The sequence below is a fragment of the Heterocephalus glaber genome, unplaced genomic scaffold (assembly GCF_053883595.1).
Source record: "Heterocephalus glaber isolate CG9 unplaced genomic scaffold, H.glaber_assembly_v1.0 deba00001600, whole genome shotgun sequence".
NCBI lineage: Eukaryota > Metazoa > Chordata > Mammalia > Rodentia > Bathyergidae > Heterocephalus > Heterocephalus glaber.
Window position 1 is genome coordinate 19,334,036 of NW_028258372.1, and position 21,522 is coordinate 19,355,557.

General features: G+C 36.3%; 1 protein-coding gene across 5 annotated transcripts in view; it reads left to right on the forward strand.

The window, feature by feature from the left end:
- Acbd6 (acyl-CoA binding domain containing 6) overlaps nucleotides 1-20,397 on the forward strand; it is a 228,418-nt gene extending 208,021 nt beyond the window's left edge. For 2 of the 5 annotated variants that reach the window (XM_021265333.2, XM_021265332.2), the window contains 2 exons: nucleotides 104-134; nucleotides 6,962-18,314. In XM_021265333.2, the coding sequence (XP_021120992.1) occupies nucleotides 104-134; nucleotides 6,962-7,074 (144 nt within the window). In that variant the 3' untranslated portion in view covers nucleotides 7,075-18,314. Of the gene's footprint in view, nucleotides 1-103; nucleotides 135-6,961; nucleotides 18,315-20,110 lie in introns of those variants that run through there. The other 3 variants (XM_004853335.4, XM_004853333.4, XM_004853334.4) reach the window with 2 other exon arrangements.
- Nucleotides 20,398-21,522: the final 1,125 nt, after the last annotated feature.

A 21,522-nucleotide genomic window follows, 5' to 3' on the forward strand; every position in this document is an offset into this window, starting at 1 on the left:
TCTGATAAACATATGGAACCTTTGGTATAGCAGATAATATTTGTTAGTTTATATACTTTCATATTTTTGTGATTAGACTTCTAAAATGTCTTGTTTTTTATAGGACAATGAAGGTCAAACAGCACTTCACTATGGTAAGATGCTTCAAAACTATTAAATAATCATATTTGAACATTTTTTCTGTTTGTCTCAACTTTGTTCAACCCTGTATAGTGCTTACAAAAGTACTTAGTAGCTAGCAGAGATATAATAACTTCTGGTTACTAATCTAACAAGTAGATTAATAACCTATAAAGTTGGAGATGCATTGAAATTCTTATGGGCACATGAATAGTAAATTAAGTATTTCTATACTGTCATCAGGAAAGTGATGGCTTCTCCAGCCTCCTGTTGAAGATTCAGTATTTCATTCTTAGTATTGTCAGTGACATCTAAGATGCTAATCGCTGTCACTGAGGAGCTAGCATTTCTCAATAAGAAATACTTTCTTGATGTACAGTAGACCCCCATATGTGCAGTTTTACTTTCTGCAGTTTCAGTTACCACAGTCTACTGTGATCCAAAACTATTAAATATTCTGAAATTTCTATAAATAATAAATTTTAAATTGTGTGCTCCTCTGAATAGTATGATAAAATCTCATGCCATCCTGCTACACCAAGACATGAATCACCTCTTTGTCCCATCTACTCATGCTACACACACTGCACTCCCTGTGTGTTAGTCCCTTATTAGCCATCTCAGTTATCAGCAACTGATCATGTGCTTGTGTTCGAGTGACCTTTTAGTAGTGTCCAAATGCCTGTATCATTCATCTCACTTCATCTCATCATGTAGGCATTGTATTGTGTTACATTATGAAAAGAAGAGTGAACACAATACAATAAAATATTTTTGAGAGACAGAGACCATATTCATGCAACTTTTATTGTATTTTATTTAGTGTATTGTTATAATTCTATTTATTATTAATTACTGTTGTTAATCTTCTGGGCCTAATTTATAAACTTCACCATAAGTTTGTATGTATGTGTATGTGTAGCATTGTATATAGATAGAAATCTATACCTATATTATATAGATATTATATATTATATATATATATAAAATAGTTGTATATAGGGTTTGATATTATCTGAGATTTTAAGAATCCACTAGAGGTCTTGGAATGTATTCCCCAGATAAAGGGTGACAGCTATAATTGAAGTAAAGAAAAACAAATTTGAGTTTTAACTCATTTCTGCTACTAACTGATCAGTGTAGTTAATTAATCTTTACATGAGTAATCTGTAAAATAGAGTAAAAATAATCCATAAGATAAAAATAATAGTATGGCTCTTAAAGAACTATTAGAAATTATTAGTGAAATAAAAGATATTAATCTATTTCATAAAGTATAAAGTGTGTGAATATATTCAAAGATTCTGTTTGTTTGTGAATGTGGTTGAATTAAAGGCAGTTATCAATATTTAAACCAGATTCAGGATGAACAACCTTCAGACATTTTGGGAAGGAGTACATTAGGCCATTTTGCTATTCTTGGCAAATCCAGACTGCTATTAACATTTATTTAGATATGAGGTAGCTCACTGGGTTATCTAAGAATCTAACTATTGGACTAGCTGTCATACTACCCATAATAATAATAGCCTGATAATGAAGATTGAAGTGTCAATAAATGTCTACCCCAACTTATTTTTGAGTTTATCTAGTATAACCTGGGGACTTCAACCAGCAGGAAGAAAAGCAATTGTGAGTTAATCTCACTTTTAATATAGATGCAAAAATTCTTTGGAAAATATTAACAAATTAAATCCATCTGTGTATTTTAAAAAGAAAGATATGTCATAACCAAATTGGGTTTATTCAAGGAATTTCAAGGATGATAGAACATTTTAAAATTTATTAGTGTAGTGTTCCACATTTGCAGTTAGCTAAAACACCATACAGTGAAGTCAAAACTTTTGATAAAATTCAGTACTCATTCTACAAAGCAGTATAGAAAAGTAGCTAAAGCCTTGTGCTTTTAAGCAAGACTTCTGTGTTCAAATTCCATTCTACTACTGGCTTGGGACAGATTATTTAACTCATTGTATTTCAGTTTACTCCTGATAAAATAAGGATAGTAATCTCAAAGATTTGTTATGAGAACATAATAAGTTAATACAAGTAAACTGCTTAGAATAGTGTCTGACGGCTGATATATATATTCAGCTGATTTTATATTTTATGATAAAAACTTTTAATACACTAGAAATGTGTAGTTAGGTTTGTAACATCAATAGATATAACAATATTGCCACCAAAAGAGAGTCAGTGGAAGAGAGCTGCATAGGAGCAATGTTTCTGTATATCCTTGGGATAAAGCTAGTTTAAATCAAGCTGATTCTGATAAGACCAGAATGGTAAATCCTAGAATGACTACAAAAGAAAAAACTTAGGGCGGGGATTTAGCTGAGTGTTGCCGCCGCCTGCGTTGCAAGTGCAAGGTCCCGAGTTCGATCCCCAATACCAAAAAAAAAACACCTTAAAAGTCTTAAATCAGTAAAGAAATTCAAATATGACATTAAAAGTATAGACTGTAGGGCTGGGGATTTAGCTCAGTGGTTTCGCCGCCTGCTGCGCAAGCGCAAGGACCTGAGTTCAATCCCCGGTACAAAAAAAAAATATATATATATATATATATATATATATAGAGAGAGAGAGAGAGAGAGAGAGAGAGAGAGAGAGAGAGAGACTGCTACCTTCATTTAATGTAAAAGCAAAGCAGTAAAAGAATAATAGAGGAACCAGTAAGACATGATACCTACAGAAAACAAAAGGGAAAATAGCAGATGTAAATTCTGCTATAATACTAAAAATCCAGCCAAAAAGCAGAGATTGTCATTATCCAACTTAACATTGTCTACAAGAGATATGCCATTTAGGAACTAGGGATTTAGCTCAGTGATTCCAGCACCTGCCTCGCAAGTGCAAGGTCCTGAGTTCGATCCCCAGTACCAAAATAAAAAAAGAGAGAGAGAGAGATGCCATTTAGATTCAGAGATATAAATAGATTGAAAAGTAAAAGGATAGAAAAATATATATCATGCAAACAGAAACCACAGAAAAGTGCCATGATATTAGACAAAACAGATTTTAAAATGTTACTAGGCATAAGGAGGGACATTTTATCATGATGAATGGATCAAACCATCCAGAAAGTACAGTTGTTAATGTATGTGTACCTAGTTATAGTATCATAATATATGCAGCAAAAACTGAGTTGTGAAGGGGAAAATAAACAATTAGAATAGTTGGAGTGATTGAAGCTAGAGCTCAGTGGTATAGGACTTGCCTAAAATGACCCTAGTTTCAACCTCCAGGACAAAAAAAAAAAAAAAAATGAAGAAAATAGTTGAATACATTAGTATATTCGGTATCAATAATGGATGGAACAACTAAGCAGAAGATAAAAAAAGAAGTTGAAAATTTGAACAATGCTATAAGCCAACTAGACCTAACAGACATGTTTAGAACATTCCATCCAACAGCAACAGAATATACATTGTTTTCAAGCACAACTGGAGCATTCTTCAGGATAACCATATACTAGACCATAAAACAAACCTCAGTAAATTTAAAAGAATAGAAGTAATGCAGAGTATATTCCCCAAGCACCATAGAATGAAATTAGGTATCTAGAGCAGGAAAAAAATTGGAAACTCACAAGTATGTTGAAATTAAACAATACAATCTTAGATAACCATTGCATCAAGGGAGAAATTAGAAAATACTTTGAAATTAATAAAAATGAAGACATACCAAAACTGATGGGATGGAGCTACGCAGTGCTTAGATGGAAATGTATAGCTATAAATCTTATGCTAAGAAATAAATAATAACATCTCAAATCAATATACCAAACTTCCATCCTGGAGGCACTTGAAAAAGAATAGCAGACTATATCTAAATAAAACATAAAGAAAGAAAGATTAGAGTAGAAATAGATGAAATTAAAATAGAAAAACAGTAGAGAAAAGCAGTAAAACCAAAAAATTGTTCTTCACCAATTAGCCCTCAAAATTGTGAAAAAATATTATAGTTAACCACTAGGTTTTGAATAGTTTGTTATGCAACAGTAGATAACCAGAACAACTTAGCCCACTTACATAAATCTGTTTGAGGTGGATTAAAGGTATAAATTTGAGAAAAGCACAAATTTAAATTTTGAGAATATTGGATAAGAAATGGCTTCTCGGTGCCGCTCAAGGCCGCTGTCTCTGCCCACAGCACTCCATAGACCTTCTCCCCCTAACAGAGGTCCCAAAGCAAAAAATAGACCTATTTGGAAGTAAGGAGGGAAATGCATTTAGAAGACACCATCTGCTTCTGTCCAAAGGAAGAAAGAGAAAGTGAACAAACATCTTTCAGGGATCAAAATCCCAGGCAAGACCAGAAAGGGGGCTTTCTTTCACAGCTCCTTCCTCAAGCTCTTTAAAAAGAAGTCCAGTGGATCAGAATACAGGGAAAAAACTGATGAGAATCCCTCAATGGATCCTTCACCTACAAAACAAGATTTCTTCAGAAACCGACTTGCTCTTGCAAATGGCCTTGACCAAGAAACAGCTGTGTAAAACATACTTAAAGTTGTATTCTCAAGTGGTAAGATGAAGATAAAAAGCTTGTATATATCTGTAGGAATATATATATTGATGTAAAAATCCCCAAGGAAAACTAATATAAATACATATGAAACTAAATCAACATACAAGACATTGAAGAAATGAAGATTAGTGTATGGTTAAGACCTGACTTTTTGAACTTCAACACTTGGGAAAAGGGAAATGAAGACTTTTCACATGATTATAGAAAAGCACAATAAACTTGGAGGAAAAATAAATGTTTATAAGAACAACAACAAAAAAGAAATGGCTTCTCAACAAAATATACACTCTATACAGTGGTACCTCAGTTCGTGATGGTTTTGTTTTTGAACAATTTTGTTTGCAAACTCTGTATCAGGTGCCAAATATGACTGCCACTATCTTTCCCACATAAACACAAATATGGCCATCTTTTCCAAAATCATAAAACAAATTAACTTCATGAACCGAGGTACCACTGTACTTTTTTTTTTTTTTTTGGTACCAGGGATCAAACTTGGGTCCTTGTGCTCGCGCAGCAGGCGGCAAAACCACTGAGCTAAATCCCCCACCCCACTGTACTTTAAATTATGGTAACTTGGCCACATTAAAATTTTGTTGTGTTTTTTGAGACAGGGTCTCTGTGTAGTCCAGGCTAGACTTGAACTCACTTTGTAGCCCAGGCTGGCCTCAAACTTGTGGCAATCCTTCTACCTCAGCCTTCTGAGTGCTGGGATTTAGGCATATGCCACCAAGCGCTGTGGAAAATCTTAAACTTCAGTAAAACAACATAATATAAACCAAGAAAAATAACAATCTTCAGATGGAGAGAAGATGTATAAAATGTAAATAACCTACATCAGGTAAGAACTCAGAATGTATAAAGAACATCTACCCTATCAGTAGCAAAAACAATCCAACAGAAAAATGGACTAAAAAAAATATGGGTAATCAGTCCATAATGAGAAAAGCCACATAGCAAGCAAGAAAAAATACTCAACCTCACTAATAAGTGTCAGGAGATATAGAAGGACCTTACCTCAATATAATTAAAGCTATATATAACAAACCCACAGCCAACTTCATACTGAATGGGGGAAAAAAACCCAAAGTATTTCCTCTAAAAACAGGAGCAAGACAAGGGTATTCACTCTCACTACTTTTCTTCAATATACCACTTGAAGTTTTAGCCAGAGCAATTAGGCAAGAGAAGGCAGTAAAAGGAGTACAAGGAAAAGAAGTCAAATTATCCCTACTTACAGATGATGATCTTTTACTTAAAATATCCTAAAAATCCCTCCAGAAGCTTTAAGATCTGATAAATTCAGCAAAGTGGCAGGATACACAAAACTCAATAGCTTTTCTATATACCAGTAATTGAGGCATCAACAAGACCAAGACACTCCATAAAAGATCAGGAAGAGGGGCCGGGGATTTAGCTCAGTGGTTTTGCTGCCTGCTGTGCAAGCACAAGGACCCGAGTTTGATCCCCGGTACCAAAAAAAAAAACATCAGGAAGATTTGAAACAGAAGCCAATAGAATTTTAATCAATGAAAAAATATGAAAATTTTACAACTTCTAGGTTAAAGTGTAGAATTGACAAAGCAAAAAAATATAAAGCTGTTTCTAAAGAAACCATGAAAAAAGCAGAAAAATAAAGAAATGACAAATGTAATAGAGAAATTGAGTGGAATAAGAAAGTTCAGCATTTTTAATAGGCATTCCAGAAGAAGTTAGAGGAGAATCAATACATAAGGATATATTTACTGATTATTTATAGAAGTGACAATACTGAAATATTCAGATTTAAGAATTTCGAGATCTAATGACAATAATCTAAAGTATTCATCTAGTGGAACATTATACAGCAATGAAAATAAACTATAACCACAGGCAGCTACTTGGAGGAGTCTCACAAACACACTATGAAGCTCAAGAGCTGGACACAAAAGAGTATATACTGTATGCTTCCCATTTATATAAAGGTAAGAGTCAGGCATGCTAGTGCACACCTGTAATCTCAGCACTCTGGAAGGCCAAGGCAAAAGGATTGCAAGTTCAAGCTCAGCTAGGGCAAATTAGCAAGACTTTGTCTCAAAACCAAAGGAGGAGGGGTGCCTAGAGATGTAGTTCAGTGCAGAAATCCTGGATTCAATCTGCATTACCACAAAAATAAGGATGGATGGATGGATGAATGAATTTAAGAAACAGAAAAAACTCAGCAGCAGCATTAGTAGATTACTTTGGAGGAAGCGGGCAAGTTGCAACTGGAGGGGGTTGTCAGGGCAAGGGTGCTTCTGATGTTCTAATAATGAACCTATTCTTGATCATCTAGGTGCTACTCTCATGGATGAATTCATCTTCAGAGAATTTATATATGTGACTTCAGTACTCTTCTGTATTTTATGCTTTGATACAAAGTTCACACACAAAAATATCTCAACTTAGAGATAAGGTGGTGGTGTTACTGTTTCTATTTTGATAATCTTTCCCCTTTTTTTGTATCAGGGATCAAACTTGGGACCTTGCGCTTGCAAGGCAGGAAGGGCACCACTGAGCTAAATTCTCGGCCCTTGATAATCTTTCCAACAAATACCTGAACCTAGATATTGTTTTCCCTTGCCTACCAATGAAAAACTGAAGGCTAGAGGGGAGAGGGGGTGACCTTGCCAGAGTAATGCAGTTGTAGGTAGCAGAGCCAAGACACTTGGCAGTTCTTCTGATTGTACATTCACTCCTCTTCGTAATTTCATAAGTAACTATAGTTTAGGATTATCTTAAAATACATAATATTTTGTGGAAAATAATCTTTTATAGAAGCAAAATAAAGGAAAATCCTTTATCTTTGGTCACCCTGCTCAGTGAGTCAAGGCTTTTATATTCTTATATCATCATAAGTCAGAGATTTGACATTACAAATATATAAAACTAAGATATTATGGCAATTCAGTAATGGTTCATAAAAATTAATGTTTTAAGTTTATTTTTAGAATGATTCATTTTTATTCATATTTTCTTATTATATCACTGGACTTTTGCCAGTTGTTGAGCTGATCAAAACAGTCTTGTATGTAATAGTACTACTGTAATTACCATTTATTAAGTACCTGTTATACACCGGAGAATCCGCCAGGCATACTTTACTCATTTAATCCCTTAATATTAGTTACCCTTTTGTTTAGGAGGCATTCAGTAGCTATTTATAGAGTTTGTTTCTTTAAGTGCCTTTAACCTGTTCTTGGAACTTGTCTAAAACTGAAGGTATGGTTAAATCCAGTGAATGCAGACAGTATTACGGAGGTCTTTGGGGGCTTAGCTATTATTTTTTATGAATTACTGTTCAGCTTGACAGCTGTCCTTGTATTGACAGCTCTTGTGATTATACCAGTTGTCAAACTCCATCTTTAAGCAGGTTGTAAATCCTGGCTTCTTCCGATTAAAACTGGGTCAGAGCCAATCACAGGTTAACTAGAGGCCAGTATTCTACTACTGTATGTCCTCACTAGTTCATTCTGAATAGTCTTTGTGTAGCAGCATGTTAAAATCCTTATTTGCCTATATTTTTACTTGAGTGTTTTAAATCTTCAGATACTGCTTATCTTGTTATATTTGTGATTAAACATGGTCTTTGCTGAAGAGTATATTGGTATAAGTGTGGTCTTCCTTATAAATGACCTGTTAGCTTTCCCCTCCTCTTCCTCCACTGGGAATACTAATATCATTGCATCTGTGTCTCCCAGGGGAAATCAAGACTTTTCCTTGCACGTGTAGTCATGTGATTGCAAAGTGGGCAGGCTTTGTATCCTCATGAGCCCTCGGTCTTCCACATAAAGCACCATCTGTTCTATTCCATCCATGCTGTTACAGGGCAGTGGGAGGAGACATTAGAGTGAAAATAAATAAAATAAAAAAGAAAGAAATTCATCATCAAAACCCTGAGGATTAATGGAGTCAGAAGGCTCAGTGCTCTGAATGAAAATTCATCTTCACCTGTGCCACTGTCAGTGCTGCCTCTATGGCATTTGACAAATAGAGGTTCCCAGGGTACCATAAATTCAGCAACAGTTCTAGTCCCTGTAGACTTGCTCAAGCTTTTCCAAGATGGGCTTATGAGTATTTTTGTATTTCCCAGCACATTTTAGGCACCAATATACCCTCTCGTTAATTTGGTAAAATGTTAGCACTCTCTTGTCCTCTCATTTTTCCCTTTGGTCTGCAGGAGTGAGCAGCTTACACATTTCTGAAAGATGGCTCTACTCTGTGAACTGTACTTTACTGAAGAAGCTAAAGGCAGGGAAATTAATGAATTTTAAACAAATGTAAGTTCTCAACACTGTGCTAGATGGAGAGGAGAACAGGAAGAAAGGAAAGACATGGAAGAAGGGAAAGAGAAAAGGGAAGGGAAGGGACGAGAAAGGCAGGCAAGCAGGCAGGCATATGCTCAAGTAGTTCACCATCTACTAGGGGGTACACCAAGTATATTTTTTCAACAACTGTTTGTCAAGCATCTTTATGTGGCAGTCTCCCACAGAAACTGCAAGTATCCTATTAGGGTAAACTTACCTGTCAGGGGTAAAAGGAAGGACCCCTTTCCTTTAAGTCAGTCTTGTCTCCTTTTTTTCTCTCTGCTACAACTTGATTGTTTATACTGTCATAGTAATATATCTTTGTATAAACCCCAGACTTGTTAATAAAATTTTGTTCATATGGATACCACATTCCTTACTCTGTCTTGAAACTCTTAAATTCCAAATTTAAATCTCATTTTATAATTAGACGAGCTAAAATTTCACTCACATCTGTCAAGTCAGTGAATTGTTGTATGACCACAGTAGCATTTTCTTAGTTGGTTGGCTATAGTCCTCCAGAGGTGGAACTTAAAATTTTAGGCTCTGTTGCTGGGTTGGTACCTAGATTATATCATATCTCACTGTTGGGAAGATCATTTCATTATATAACATACATAAAATTAATGCTCCTTTGTCTGAAGGAGACATCTTTAGTTTTCATCTATAGCACATATCCACTTAGCCCCAATCCTCATTATAAGTATTAGGTTAAATTTGAATTAAGTATGGTCTGAGAGATCATGTTGGTTATTATCCTGAAATACAAATTTATACACTGGGGAATTTCTTCCTCAGATACCACTAAAATGGTTCAAATTTAAAATTTAACCTAGTGTTCCTCACAAGAAGTTGAGACTGATAGCTGTGGTATAAAGCTTAAGTGGTCATTGCTCAAAATATAGTTGTTATATAGCTGATTCTATAAGGAATAAATGTCTTCTCACTGCTACTTGATACTGGGCAATATACCTTTAGCTTTCTTTTTTTTTTTTTATAAGAGGCTGTTCTCCATTTGAATCTAATTTAGTATATAGTAATTCATGGTTAAACATTTCAGAAATTTAAAATAAACATTTTGATTAAAATTATTTTGGGAGTCAATTTTAAATTCTTAATATAGGAGGTGAATTGAGATATAGCTCAATGGTAGAGCATGTGACTGGCATATATGAGGCTGTGGGTTGAATCTCTAGCACCACCAAAAAATAAATGAAAAAGACTCTCATGTTATAACCCTAAATGCTTTCTGTTTGATCCTGGATCTTGGCAAAGATAATCCTGTCTCCATCTTCCTCCTTGTTTTAAGAAGCAGAATAGCTATTGAATCTCAGGAATTATCCAAAAATATGATCTCAGCCAGTCGACAACTGTCCCACAATTGGAACAGGCAATTCTTATTTCTCTCTACCTTTTCTCCTATCTCCATGCATTTGTTCATCAAATATTAGTTTAACATCTATAGTCCTGGTAACCGTCTTAAGAAATTCCACGTGACTGAAGGTGACAATAAGGTTCCCAAATGGTCTGAATTTTACTTAGAAAAATGTCTGCCTCCCCTTTGGTTCACTTAGAACCACCCCCAAGCCTATGTGATCATGGATCAGAGTTTGGTTCCTAAGTTTGCCAGGCTAAGTAACGTAAAGAACCACCAAAGCTGCCCAAATTTATAACCCATCACAACCTGAATTTGCTATTTTCCCACTTCACAATATATAGCTATGAAGCCCTGAGCTAGAAGCACCCACTTGAGGTGCATTTACCTAAATACCAACAGAGAGCAAAGGAAGAATGGTACTATAAAATCACTTAAATCCAAACTTCTGGAGAAGTCTGCTTGCATTTAAAATGTAAGAAACTGCAAGATAACTTTGCTCTCACCCTACCAAAAGAAAATATTGGAGGATATTCACAAGTGATGGGGAATCCAAGGAGACAGAGAATCCATTACCCTTCCACTCCAGCCTCCATTTGCTACTTGGGGATATTGACCAAAGCTTGTTAAATCTTCTGATTCTTCAAAAGAAGAATCTGTTCCACCACTTCTAGCCCGGAGGAAGGGGCTTCTGGGCCACCATTGTACTGCTCCCAGCCCAGTGGTAGGGGCTTCCAGGACACTGTTCCACCGCTCCCAGCACAGAGGATGTGAGCCATGTGGGTGCCAACAGCACAGACACAGACACACACACACACACACACACACACACACACACACACACACACACACACACCCCTACATCGAAATGGGAAGACACATAAACAAGTCTCAAAACCAGACTTCCAGATCACCTACAGCAACCCCAAAGGGAAAGGAGATGGAACACTGATACTCAACCACCTGGACTCCCTGAACTGGCAACAAAAGAGGATCTGGAAAAAATGAAAGCAGAAATAATTTCTCAGATAACAGCAGAGATTGTACCCATAGTACAAGACATGATTAATAAATCTAGAGAGGACACAGATAAAAAAATGGAGGAGCTGAGGAACATGATGCAATCCCAACATAGGAAACAAATGGAATCCATAAAACAAAAACAAACAGATTTCCAGGAGATTAAAAAGTCCATTGAGTGTCTACACAGCAGAATGAGCCAATGTGAGGACAGAATTTCAGATATAGAAGATAAGATTGCAATTAGCGACCAGGAAAAGAAAAATTGCTTCAAAATTGTAAGTGGCCACAAGAAATCAATCCAGCAGCTGCTAGACAATGCAAAGAAGAATAAGATAAGACTGATTGGAGTCAACGAAGAAACAGGAGAGAGTGCAGATGACATAAAAAAAACCTTTCACAGAAGTGATGGCAGAAAACTTACCAAGCAGGGGAAAAGAACTTGAAATACAGATAAGTGAGGCATATAGGACTCCAACGAGCCTTGATCAAAAAAAATCCAGAAACTCAACAGAAGAACAAAGTTCTACAAGCAGTCAGAGAAAAGAAACAAATCACATACAAAGGAAAGCCCATAAGAATCACAGCAAATTTCTCAAGACAAACCCTCAAGGCAAGAAGAGTTTGGAGTGATGTATTCCAAGCCCTAAAGGAAAACACCCTCCAACCCAGACTGATGTACCCTGCAAAACTATCTTTCACAATTGGTGGAGAAATAAGACACTTTCATGACAAAGAGCACCTGAGGAACTTTATGAATACCAAACCAACACTCCAAAAAGTTTTACATAATATCCTAAGAACAGACATTGAGGATCACAACCCCAGGAAGCACAGCAGAATGAACCCATCAGGCACAACAAGAAATTAAATGTAAAGGGGGAGAATCCAACAAAAAGAAAAAGTCATGACAATGATAAGTCAATACATATCAGTTATAACCATCAATGTTAATGGTCTCAGTTCACCTATCAAAAGAAATAGACTGGCAGAATGGGTCAAGAAGCAAAATCCAACAATATGCTGCATACAAGAAACACACTTAATTCAAAATGAAACTCATAGACTGAAAGTTAAAGGGTGGAAAACAATACTCCATGTGACGGGAACCTGAAAAAAAGCAGGAGTAGCTATCCTCTTGGCAGATCAAGTGGATTTCAAACCAACACTGATTAAGGGAGACAAAGAAGGACACTACATCCTTGTAAAGGGAACAATCCAACAGGAAGAGATGACAATCATAAATATCTATGCACCAAACACTAGTGCGCCCAACTATATAAAACAAATACTAAGGGACATGAAAAGTCATATATGCACTAATACAATAGTAGTGGGGGATCTCAATACCCCACTGTCACAAATAGATAGGTCAACTAGACAAAAAATAAGTAATGAATAGATACTAGAACTCAATCGAACTCTTGAACAAATGAACTTAACAGATGTTTACAGAGTCTTCCACCCCACAAAATCAGAATTACACATTCTTCTCAGCTGCACATGGGTCATTCTCCAAAATAGACCACGTGCTCCTGCATAGAGCATGTTTAAGTAAGTGCAAAAGAATTGAAGTTATCACCTGTATATTAGCAGACCATAGTCCGATGAAATTGGAGATCAATAGCAAAAGAAACTGCAAAAATTACATAAACACATGGAAATTGAACAACACACTTCTGAATAACCAATGGGTCACAGAGGAAATTAAAGAAGAAATCAGACAGTTCCTTCAATTAAATGACAGTGACAGTACAACATATCGGAATCTATGGGACACAATGAAAGCAGTCTTAGGGAAATTCATAGCAGTGAATACACATATTAGGAAAACAGAACAAGCCCAATTAAACAACCTGGTGCTGAACCTCAAGCTTCTAGAAAGAGCAGGACAAACCCAAAGCTCATACAAGGGAGGAAATTATAAAGATCAGAGCAGAAATCAATGCAATGGAGACTAAGAGAACAATACAAAAGATCAATGAAGCCAAGAGTCGGTTCTTCAAAAGAATAAACAAAATTGACAGACCCTTAGCCAACCTTATCAGAAAAAGGAAAGAAAAGGCCCAAATCCTTGCAATTAGGAATGAAAAGGGTGAAATTACAACAGACCCAGCAGAAATCCAAAGGATCATCAATACCTACTTCCAGAACCTGTACCCCAATAAGATGGAAAACACAGAAGAAATGGACAGACTCCTAGATACATATGTATTACCAACATTGAATGAAGAAAACCTAAAAATTCTAAACAACCCAATATCAACCAATGAAACTGAAAACGTAATTAAAAACTTACCAACTAAGAAAAATCCCAGGTCCTGATGGCTTCACTGCTGAATTCTACAAGACATTTAGAGAGGAACTACTACCACTACTGTGTAAACTCTTCAGTGAAATTGAAAGGGAAGCAGTACTCCCAAATTTATTCCTAGAAGCAAACATCACCTTGATCCCCAAAGCAGAGAAAGACCCAACCAAAAAGGAGAACTAGAGGCCAATCTCACTAATGAACATAGATGCAAAAATCCTTAATAAGATACTGGCAAACAGAATGCAGAAGATCATCAAGAAGATCATACACCCTGATCAAGTGGGATTCATCCCAGGGATGCAGGGATGGTTTAATGTACGCTGATCAATCAATGTAATACACTATATCAATAGAGCCAAGGACAAAAACCATATGATTATCTCCATAGATGCAGAAAATGCATTTGACAAAATCCAACATGCATTTATGGTAAAAACCCTATAAAAAATTGGAATAGATGGTCTCTACCTCAAACTGATAAAAGCCATCTATGAAAAACCGACAACCAGTATCATACTAAATGGTCAAAAACTGAAATCCTTCACACTAAAAACCAGGAACAAGACAAGGATGTCCACTATCACCACTGTTGTTCAATAGAGTTTTGGTAACATTAGCCACAGCAATTAGACAAGAGAAAGAAATAAAAGGAATCAAGATAGGAAATGAAAAAGTCAAATTGTCATTATTTGCAGATGACATGATACTCTATATAGAAGACTGCAAGAACACCACCAAAAGTCTTCTAGACCTAATAACCAAATTCAGTAGAGTAGCTGGATACAAGGTCAACACGCAAAAATCAATAGCTTTCCCCTACATGAACAACAGACTCACTGAGACATAGGGCAAACAATTCCTTTCACAATAGCATCCAAAAAACTAAAATACCTGTGAATCAACCTAACAAAAGAAATCAAAGTCCTCTTCTCTGAAAAGTATAGCACTCTGAAAAGAGAGATTGAAGATGATATCAGAAAATGGAAAGACATCCCCTGCTCCAGAGTAGGAAGGAGCAATATAGTGAAAATGGCCATGCTTTCAAAACTGCTATATAGATTCCATGCAATTCCAATTGAGATCCCAGCAGCATACTTCACAGACCTTGAGAAAACATTCCAAAAATTTATTTGGAACAAGAAGAGACCCACAATAGTAAAAGTTCTAGGTAACAGAGACATAGCAGGGGGTATCACAATCCCCAACTTGAAGCTATACTACAAAGGTACTGTGATAAAAACATCATGGTACTGGCAAAGAAACCGACCTGAGGACCAGTGGAACAGATTAGAAGATGCTAAAACAACTCCAGACACACTCAGCCATCTTATCTTTAGTAAAAGAGCCAAACACCCTCATTGGAGGAAAGATAGCCTCTTTAATAAGTTGGGTTTCAACTTGCCAAAGATTAAAACTAGACCTATATCTCTGGCCATGCACTAAACTAAAACTGAAATGGCTTAAGGATCTAAATATTAAAATAGAAACTGAATTGCCTGGAACAGAGGTTAAGTAGAACTCTTGAAGATGTTGGTGTAGGAAAATATTTTATGAACAAAACCTCAGTTGCCCATGAACTAACACAAACAATCCACAAGTGGGATCTCTTCTTTTTAAAAAAAGCTTCTGCACAGCAAGAGAAACCACCAACAGTGTGAAGAGGCAACCATGGGAAAAAAATCTTCACCTGCTTTTCCTCAGACAAAGGTCTACTATCTCAAATCTATAAACAACTGTAAAAGATCAGACCTCCCAGATTTAAAAACCCAGTCCAAAAATGGGCATCTGAAATGAACAGACATTTCTCAGACAAGGAAGTAGAAATAGCAAATAAACATATGAAAAAAAGTTCAACATCACTGGTCATTCGAGAGATGCAAATGAAAACAATGCTGAGATTCCACCTCACTCCAGAAAGAATGGCTGCTATCAGGAAATCAATAACAAATGCTGGCAGGGCTGTGGGGAAAGAGGAACCCTGCTCCACTGCTGGTGGGAGTGCAGACTGGTACAACCACTGTGGAAATCAGTATGGAGATACCTCAAAGAACTAGGACTGGAGGCCCCATTTGACCCAGCTATTTCCCTGCTTGGTATCTTCCCCAAAGAATTAAAAGAATCATACCACAGTGATATATGTGCACCCATGTTCATAGCAGCACAGTTTGTAATAGCTAAAACTTGGAAACAGCCCAAATGCCCATCAACTGGAGACTGGATAAAGAAAATGTGGTTTTGTTATAAAATGGAGTACTACTCAGCCATCAAAAACGAGAAATTAGAGACATTTATTCCTAAGTGGATGCACATTGAGGCCATACTCTTAAGTGAAATAAATAGGACACACATGTGTAAATACCGAATAGTTTCTCTGGTGTGAGAAACTGAAAGTGTAAATAAGGACTAAAATGTATAATTGGTAATGTGAAATAGGAAGAAAAGGGGCAAAGGGGAAGGGGAAGTGGGAGGGGTAGGGGAAAGGAAAGAAGGGAATGGAATTAATATGAGAAAATGAAAAAAAGGAAACAAAGTCTTTGTAAATAGGGAGGGGTGCAGGGGTTGAAGGGAGGGCAGGGAAAGAGGGGAAAATAAGAACCAAGAGAGATTATGTAAAGGTGCAAATTTCCAATGATAAATGTCATTATATTGTATACCTAAGATGTGCCGATAAAATAAAATTTTTTTTAAAAATTGGATAACTCACAACTTTTTGAACCCCTCACAAAGCAAAGATTTCATGGCATCCAGAATGGCAAGCCCCTACAAGACACAGACTGTTTTGCTTTAGTAGAACGGCTGCAGAGGTAGCTATCATAACAGTAAGAAGAAAAATAACTAAAATTAACAAATTCTTAAAGTTAGCTAGCATGCCGTTTTGGAATATCTGGGATCCTTACCCTAGAGGAGTCCTCACCATTCTCTTATCATTAACTGGGTGCTTGTGAGAGAAACTCAGAAAAGAGAGAGTTTTCCTCCACAGTGCAGAGGCATGAACCCCTTCCTCTTCCCCAGACTCTTGTTTCTTTTTTCCTTTTTTAAAAAAATAAATTTTGCTGAGTGAGTTCAAGGCTAGCAAGACCCTGACTCCAAAAAAATTTTTATTTAATTAATTTTGACACATAGAAATTAGATACATCATGTACCACATGGTGCTTTGAAATATGTATACCTTGTGGAATAGCATTACCTCATATTCACTTAAACTCAACTCTCAGCAGTCTTCAACAATACAATATGTTATTATTCATTATAGTCACCATGTTATAGTCCCACACCTTTCTTTTGTACAAGCAAAATGCTTAAGCCACTAGGGGAAGAGCTGTAAATCCCTCTGTCCTACCATCCCCCTTGTTTGTATGTGTGTGTGGTTTGGGGGGGGGGGCAGTTGTTTTGGGCTTTTTTTGGCCTGAGTGGATAGACTAGTTTTGAACTAAGAGTAAAAGCAAAACCTGCCTCTGGGGAGGGATAAAGAACCTGTGGGCTCAGGACCAAGCACTCAAAGCAGAGGACATCTACCCTCACACGCACACATACATGCATGTGCACACACACACACACACACACATACACACACACACAAATGTAATTGGACTGACAATTGAGGAGTGGAGAAACATTGAGAAATCACCACTCCTGCCTGCCTAAGACCAAGACCAACCCAAAAAGAAAAAGAACATCTCATCTCCATCATAAGCTTAACCCTGAATAATAATCAATAATATTAGTCTATTGATCAAGGAGAGGCCATTATATAGAGATTCTCTCTGTGGTTCAGACACGCAGAGACTGCTCAAAGCTGACAGTGGAGGAAAAATACTTTAAAAACCTGGTGTCCTATACTCCACACAAAGTTTTTTCTTAAAAAAAAGAAAAAGAAAAAAGAAACCTGGGTAGCCCTATTAAAAAGATTGGGCCTATGGATTAAAACTTTCCCCTACTATTTCCAGGTCCTGATTGCTTCACTAGTGAATTCTACTTACAGAATAAATAACACGTGTACACATAAACTCTTCCAGGTAGTAGAAGAAAAATAAACACTTCCCAACTCATCTTGTAGGTCCAGCATTACTCTGATACCAAACTAGTCAGAAAAACATCCCTTATGAACATAGATGAAAAATCCTAAGTGAGATGTTAGCAAATAAAACCCAGACATATACAAAAAAGATAATAAATCATGATCAAATATGTTTATCCTAGGATTGCAAGATTGGTTTGGCGATTGCAAATCATTGTATTATACCATATCAGCCAATCAACAACAAAAGCATAGCGTACAGCCATCTCAATAGAGGTAGAAAAGTTGTTTTCAAAATCCAAACCTCCCTTCATGATTAAAATAACATAACAAAATAGGAGTAACGGAATTCTGTTGGCCTGTGAAAATCAACAACTAGCATCATAGAATGTTGAAAGGCGAACACTTTGCCTCAGTTCCCACCTTCCTCTCTGCCACTGCAGTGTGTGTCTCTGCCACAGTACTTTATCATTCTTTTGTACTAGAATTAGCTGTTTCCATATTTATTATAGAACAGGTATGATGTGTGCTCAATAAAATGGTCATGGAATCAAGCTCCTTACCTTTTTACTTTTTGCATCATTCCTTTTTTTTTAATTTTTTATTGCTGTATGATATACATAAATGTATATGAATAATTTAAGATATAGTTTTTTAAATATGTACTCACCACTTTGCTTAAGAAATGGAAAACCGGGGGCCGGGGATTTAGCTCAGTGGTTCCACCGCCTGCCTCGCAAGTGCAAGGTCCCGAGTTCGATCCCTGGTACCAAAAAAAAAAACCCCAAAGAAATGGAAAATCACCAGTGTTTCAAGCCCCTTGTATACCTCTCCAATCACATGGCCCTCCTAGCACCTCACAGAGAATACCACTATCCCAAATTTATATTAATTATTTTCTTTATAGTTTTCATTATATATTTGTATGCCTGTGCAACAGTATTTAGTTTTGTCTATATTTAAATTTTTAAATATAATTATACCAAATACTTTTTTCTGACTTATTTTTTTCTTCAACATTGTTTTGAAAATAAACCCATGTTGTATGAATCTGTAGTTCATTAGTTTTCAATGTTGTATGGAATAAAATACAAATGAACAGTATTTTATTGTACATGTTACTATTAGTGAACATTTAGGTTGTTTATGTTTGAGGTCTCTTAGGAATAGTGCTGCTATATCCATTCTTACAAAAATCTCCTGAGGAACATGTGCAAAAGTTTCTATGGAATACATAAGTAGAAGTGGAGTTCTGGGTTGGAGGTACAAATATGTTTAATAGATTTAACCTGTGATGCCAAATTGTTATCCAGTGTAGCTACCCCAGTGTATATGTTGCAAAGCCTAAAGAAAAGTTACTCTTGTTCTGGTCCTCTTCAGTGCTTGGCATTGTCAAAGTTTTTAGTTTTTACAAATCTAGTAAGTATGAAATCGTATCTCTTGGTTTTAATTTTTATTTCTCTATGTGATTGCTCCTATTTGCATATGTTTATTGCCATTTATGTTTCACCTTGATTAAATGCCTATGTTTGCCTTTATAAAAACCCAGATGTCCAAGCCTCATCTAATCATTAAATTTGTGATGCCAGTTTTGCCATAAATCAAGTTCCTATATGTATGCAAAATGGATGGCTCTTTGTTAATCTGTTTGTATATTGTGAGGCTAAACCCTGCTACATGGTATCTTTATAGTAAGTCTACTGTCTGTAGGCCTCTTCACCCCATGATGTGGACTTATCTGTGACACCCATTGGTGCCATTGTTTTTTAAATTCTATAGAGGGATAGTTTAATTACCAGAACAGTTTTTTTTCTTTTTTACATTTATAACTTATTTATTCATTTATTTACTCACCTACTTATTGCAGTACCAAGGATTGAATCCAGGGCCTTCCCACTGAGCTACAAGCCTTTTGTTTTGAGACAAGATCTCACTAAGTTGCTATATTGCCCAGGCTGGGCTCAATTTACAAATTTTAAAGGTCAGTTAGTTATGCACATACCCCTGCCCAAAGACAAAACATAATGTTTTCTTTAAACATTATGACACTTAAAATGCTTTTAGCTTTTTGATGTGGTCTGCACACCTATCATTATTCTGAAATATAGATGAAAGTAAAATAGATACTGTATTTTTTATTCTTTGCCTTCACCCTATCCTTAAAGAATAGGGTCAAAGAGCAAAAAATGTTTGTGTGTCTGTTTCTAGGCAACTAGAAAGGTAAATTTCATTTTCTGGACTTGAAAATCCAGCATCATGCACGGTTCTCATTACAAAGCCTGATCATCCCTCAGCCACTGTAAAATTCCTCACTGTTCAGTATTCCTCAGTACTCACCTTTCTTACTGCAGTGGAATAGTTTCTCAGTCTCTTGGTAAACTTGTTTTCATATGAGTCAATTTTCCTTTCAGCTGCTGCCTGTGAGTTTTTGGATATTGTGGAGCTGCTGCTCCAGTCTGGTGCTGACCCAGCTCTCCGAGACCAAGATGGCTGCATGCCAGAAGAGGTGACAGGCTGCAAAGCAGTTTCTCTGGTGCTCCAGCGGCACATGGCTACCAAGGCTTAATCAAAAGCCTGGAAGACCAGTCTAATATAGGATAGGACTTCAAGGATGAAAGAAAACTGCAGAAATAATACTTCTTTCACCACGCATCTTTGGTATGCATTGGCTAATAAAATCAGTTCTGAGGAACTGGGATTTTGAAGTGTCAGCAATTCATTCTACATGCATACATTCTGAGAAGTACAGTTTTGGTGATGAACATATATACTGTGCATAATATAATCCAATTCTGCCAAGCATGCTCTGAAATTTATCACTGTTCTAGACGGTGGGGCGAGGAGGAGACAGATCATATTTCACAATATTGAACATGGCTCTCTTTTAGAAAACACACAGAAGAAAATGCGCCAGACAGCACTGCCCTAACAGAGAAAGTTTCATGCAATCCTAATGCACAGATCAAATGATCTTGTAGCATTTTCTAGGGAGCTAAAATGTTTATTCTTTTGGCAGACAAAATTGGGAAGAGGAGAATAAAAAGAGGTCCTAAGAAAAAGAAACTAAAAGAGAGAAAAGGCAGAATTTTGTCAGATTAGGGTATCAAAGCATGGCAACAACCAAAGTTACTGGAAACCTAAAAACCTTGGGCATTTTAGGATAATATTCAGCGACTATTCTGAGACTGAAACAGTTTCTAGAGAATTCATCAGTTAGGTCAAGATACCTGAAACTTACCTTTACAAAGTGAGAGAGGAATTTTGTAGTATATAGCTCTAGTCTCTGTAAACAAAGCTCAGGCTTGAACTTCCAGCTCGTCTAGGTCTACCTAATAGTTAGTGTTGAATTTACACAGAAAAGCTTTGGCTTTGTATTAAAAATATAAGCAAATATGCTCCAGTTTCTGTTGCACACTTGTCTGTCTTTAAATAGAAACTGTGATGTGCCTCTGGAAAATGGCTTCCTCTACTTTCCCCTTTAAGCCTCAAGCACTTCATCTGAAGAATTCCTTGAGATTCTTATAAGGAAAATAGTTGTCATAGGAAGAGAAGTGAAATAAGAAATGAGTTAAAATACAAACATAACCATTTAGAAGATTTTTTTTTCTAACAAGTGTTACCCCTATTAAGATAGCCCTCAACAGTGGACAAAATTTTCATTAGCTTGAGCTAACCTGTCCTTCTACAACAAACCCCGCATAACATAAATGAGGCGTATTAATTTTGCTTGTTTTGTGACTTTTCTGTCCTAACTTCTTGCTTTCTGAGATGAAACCAAAGCTACTCACCAAGACTATTCATTTTTAAAATAATTTATAATCTG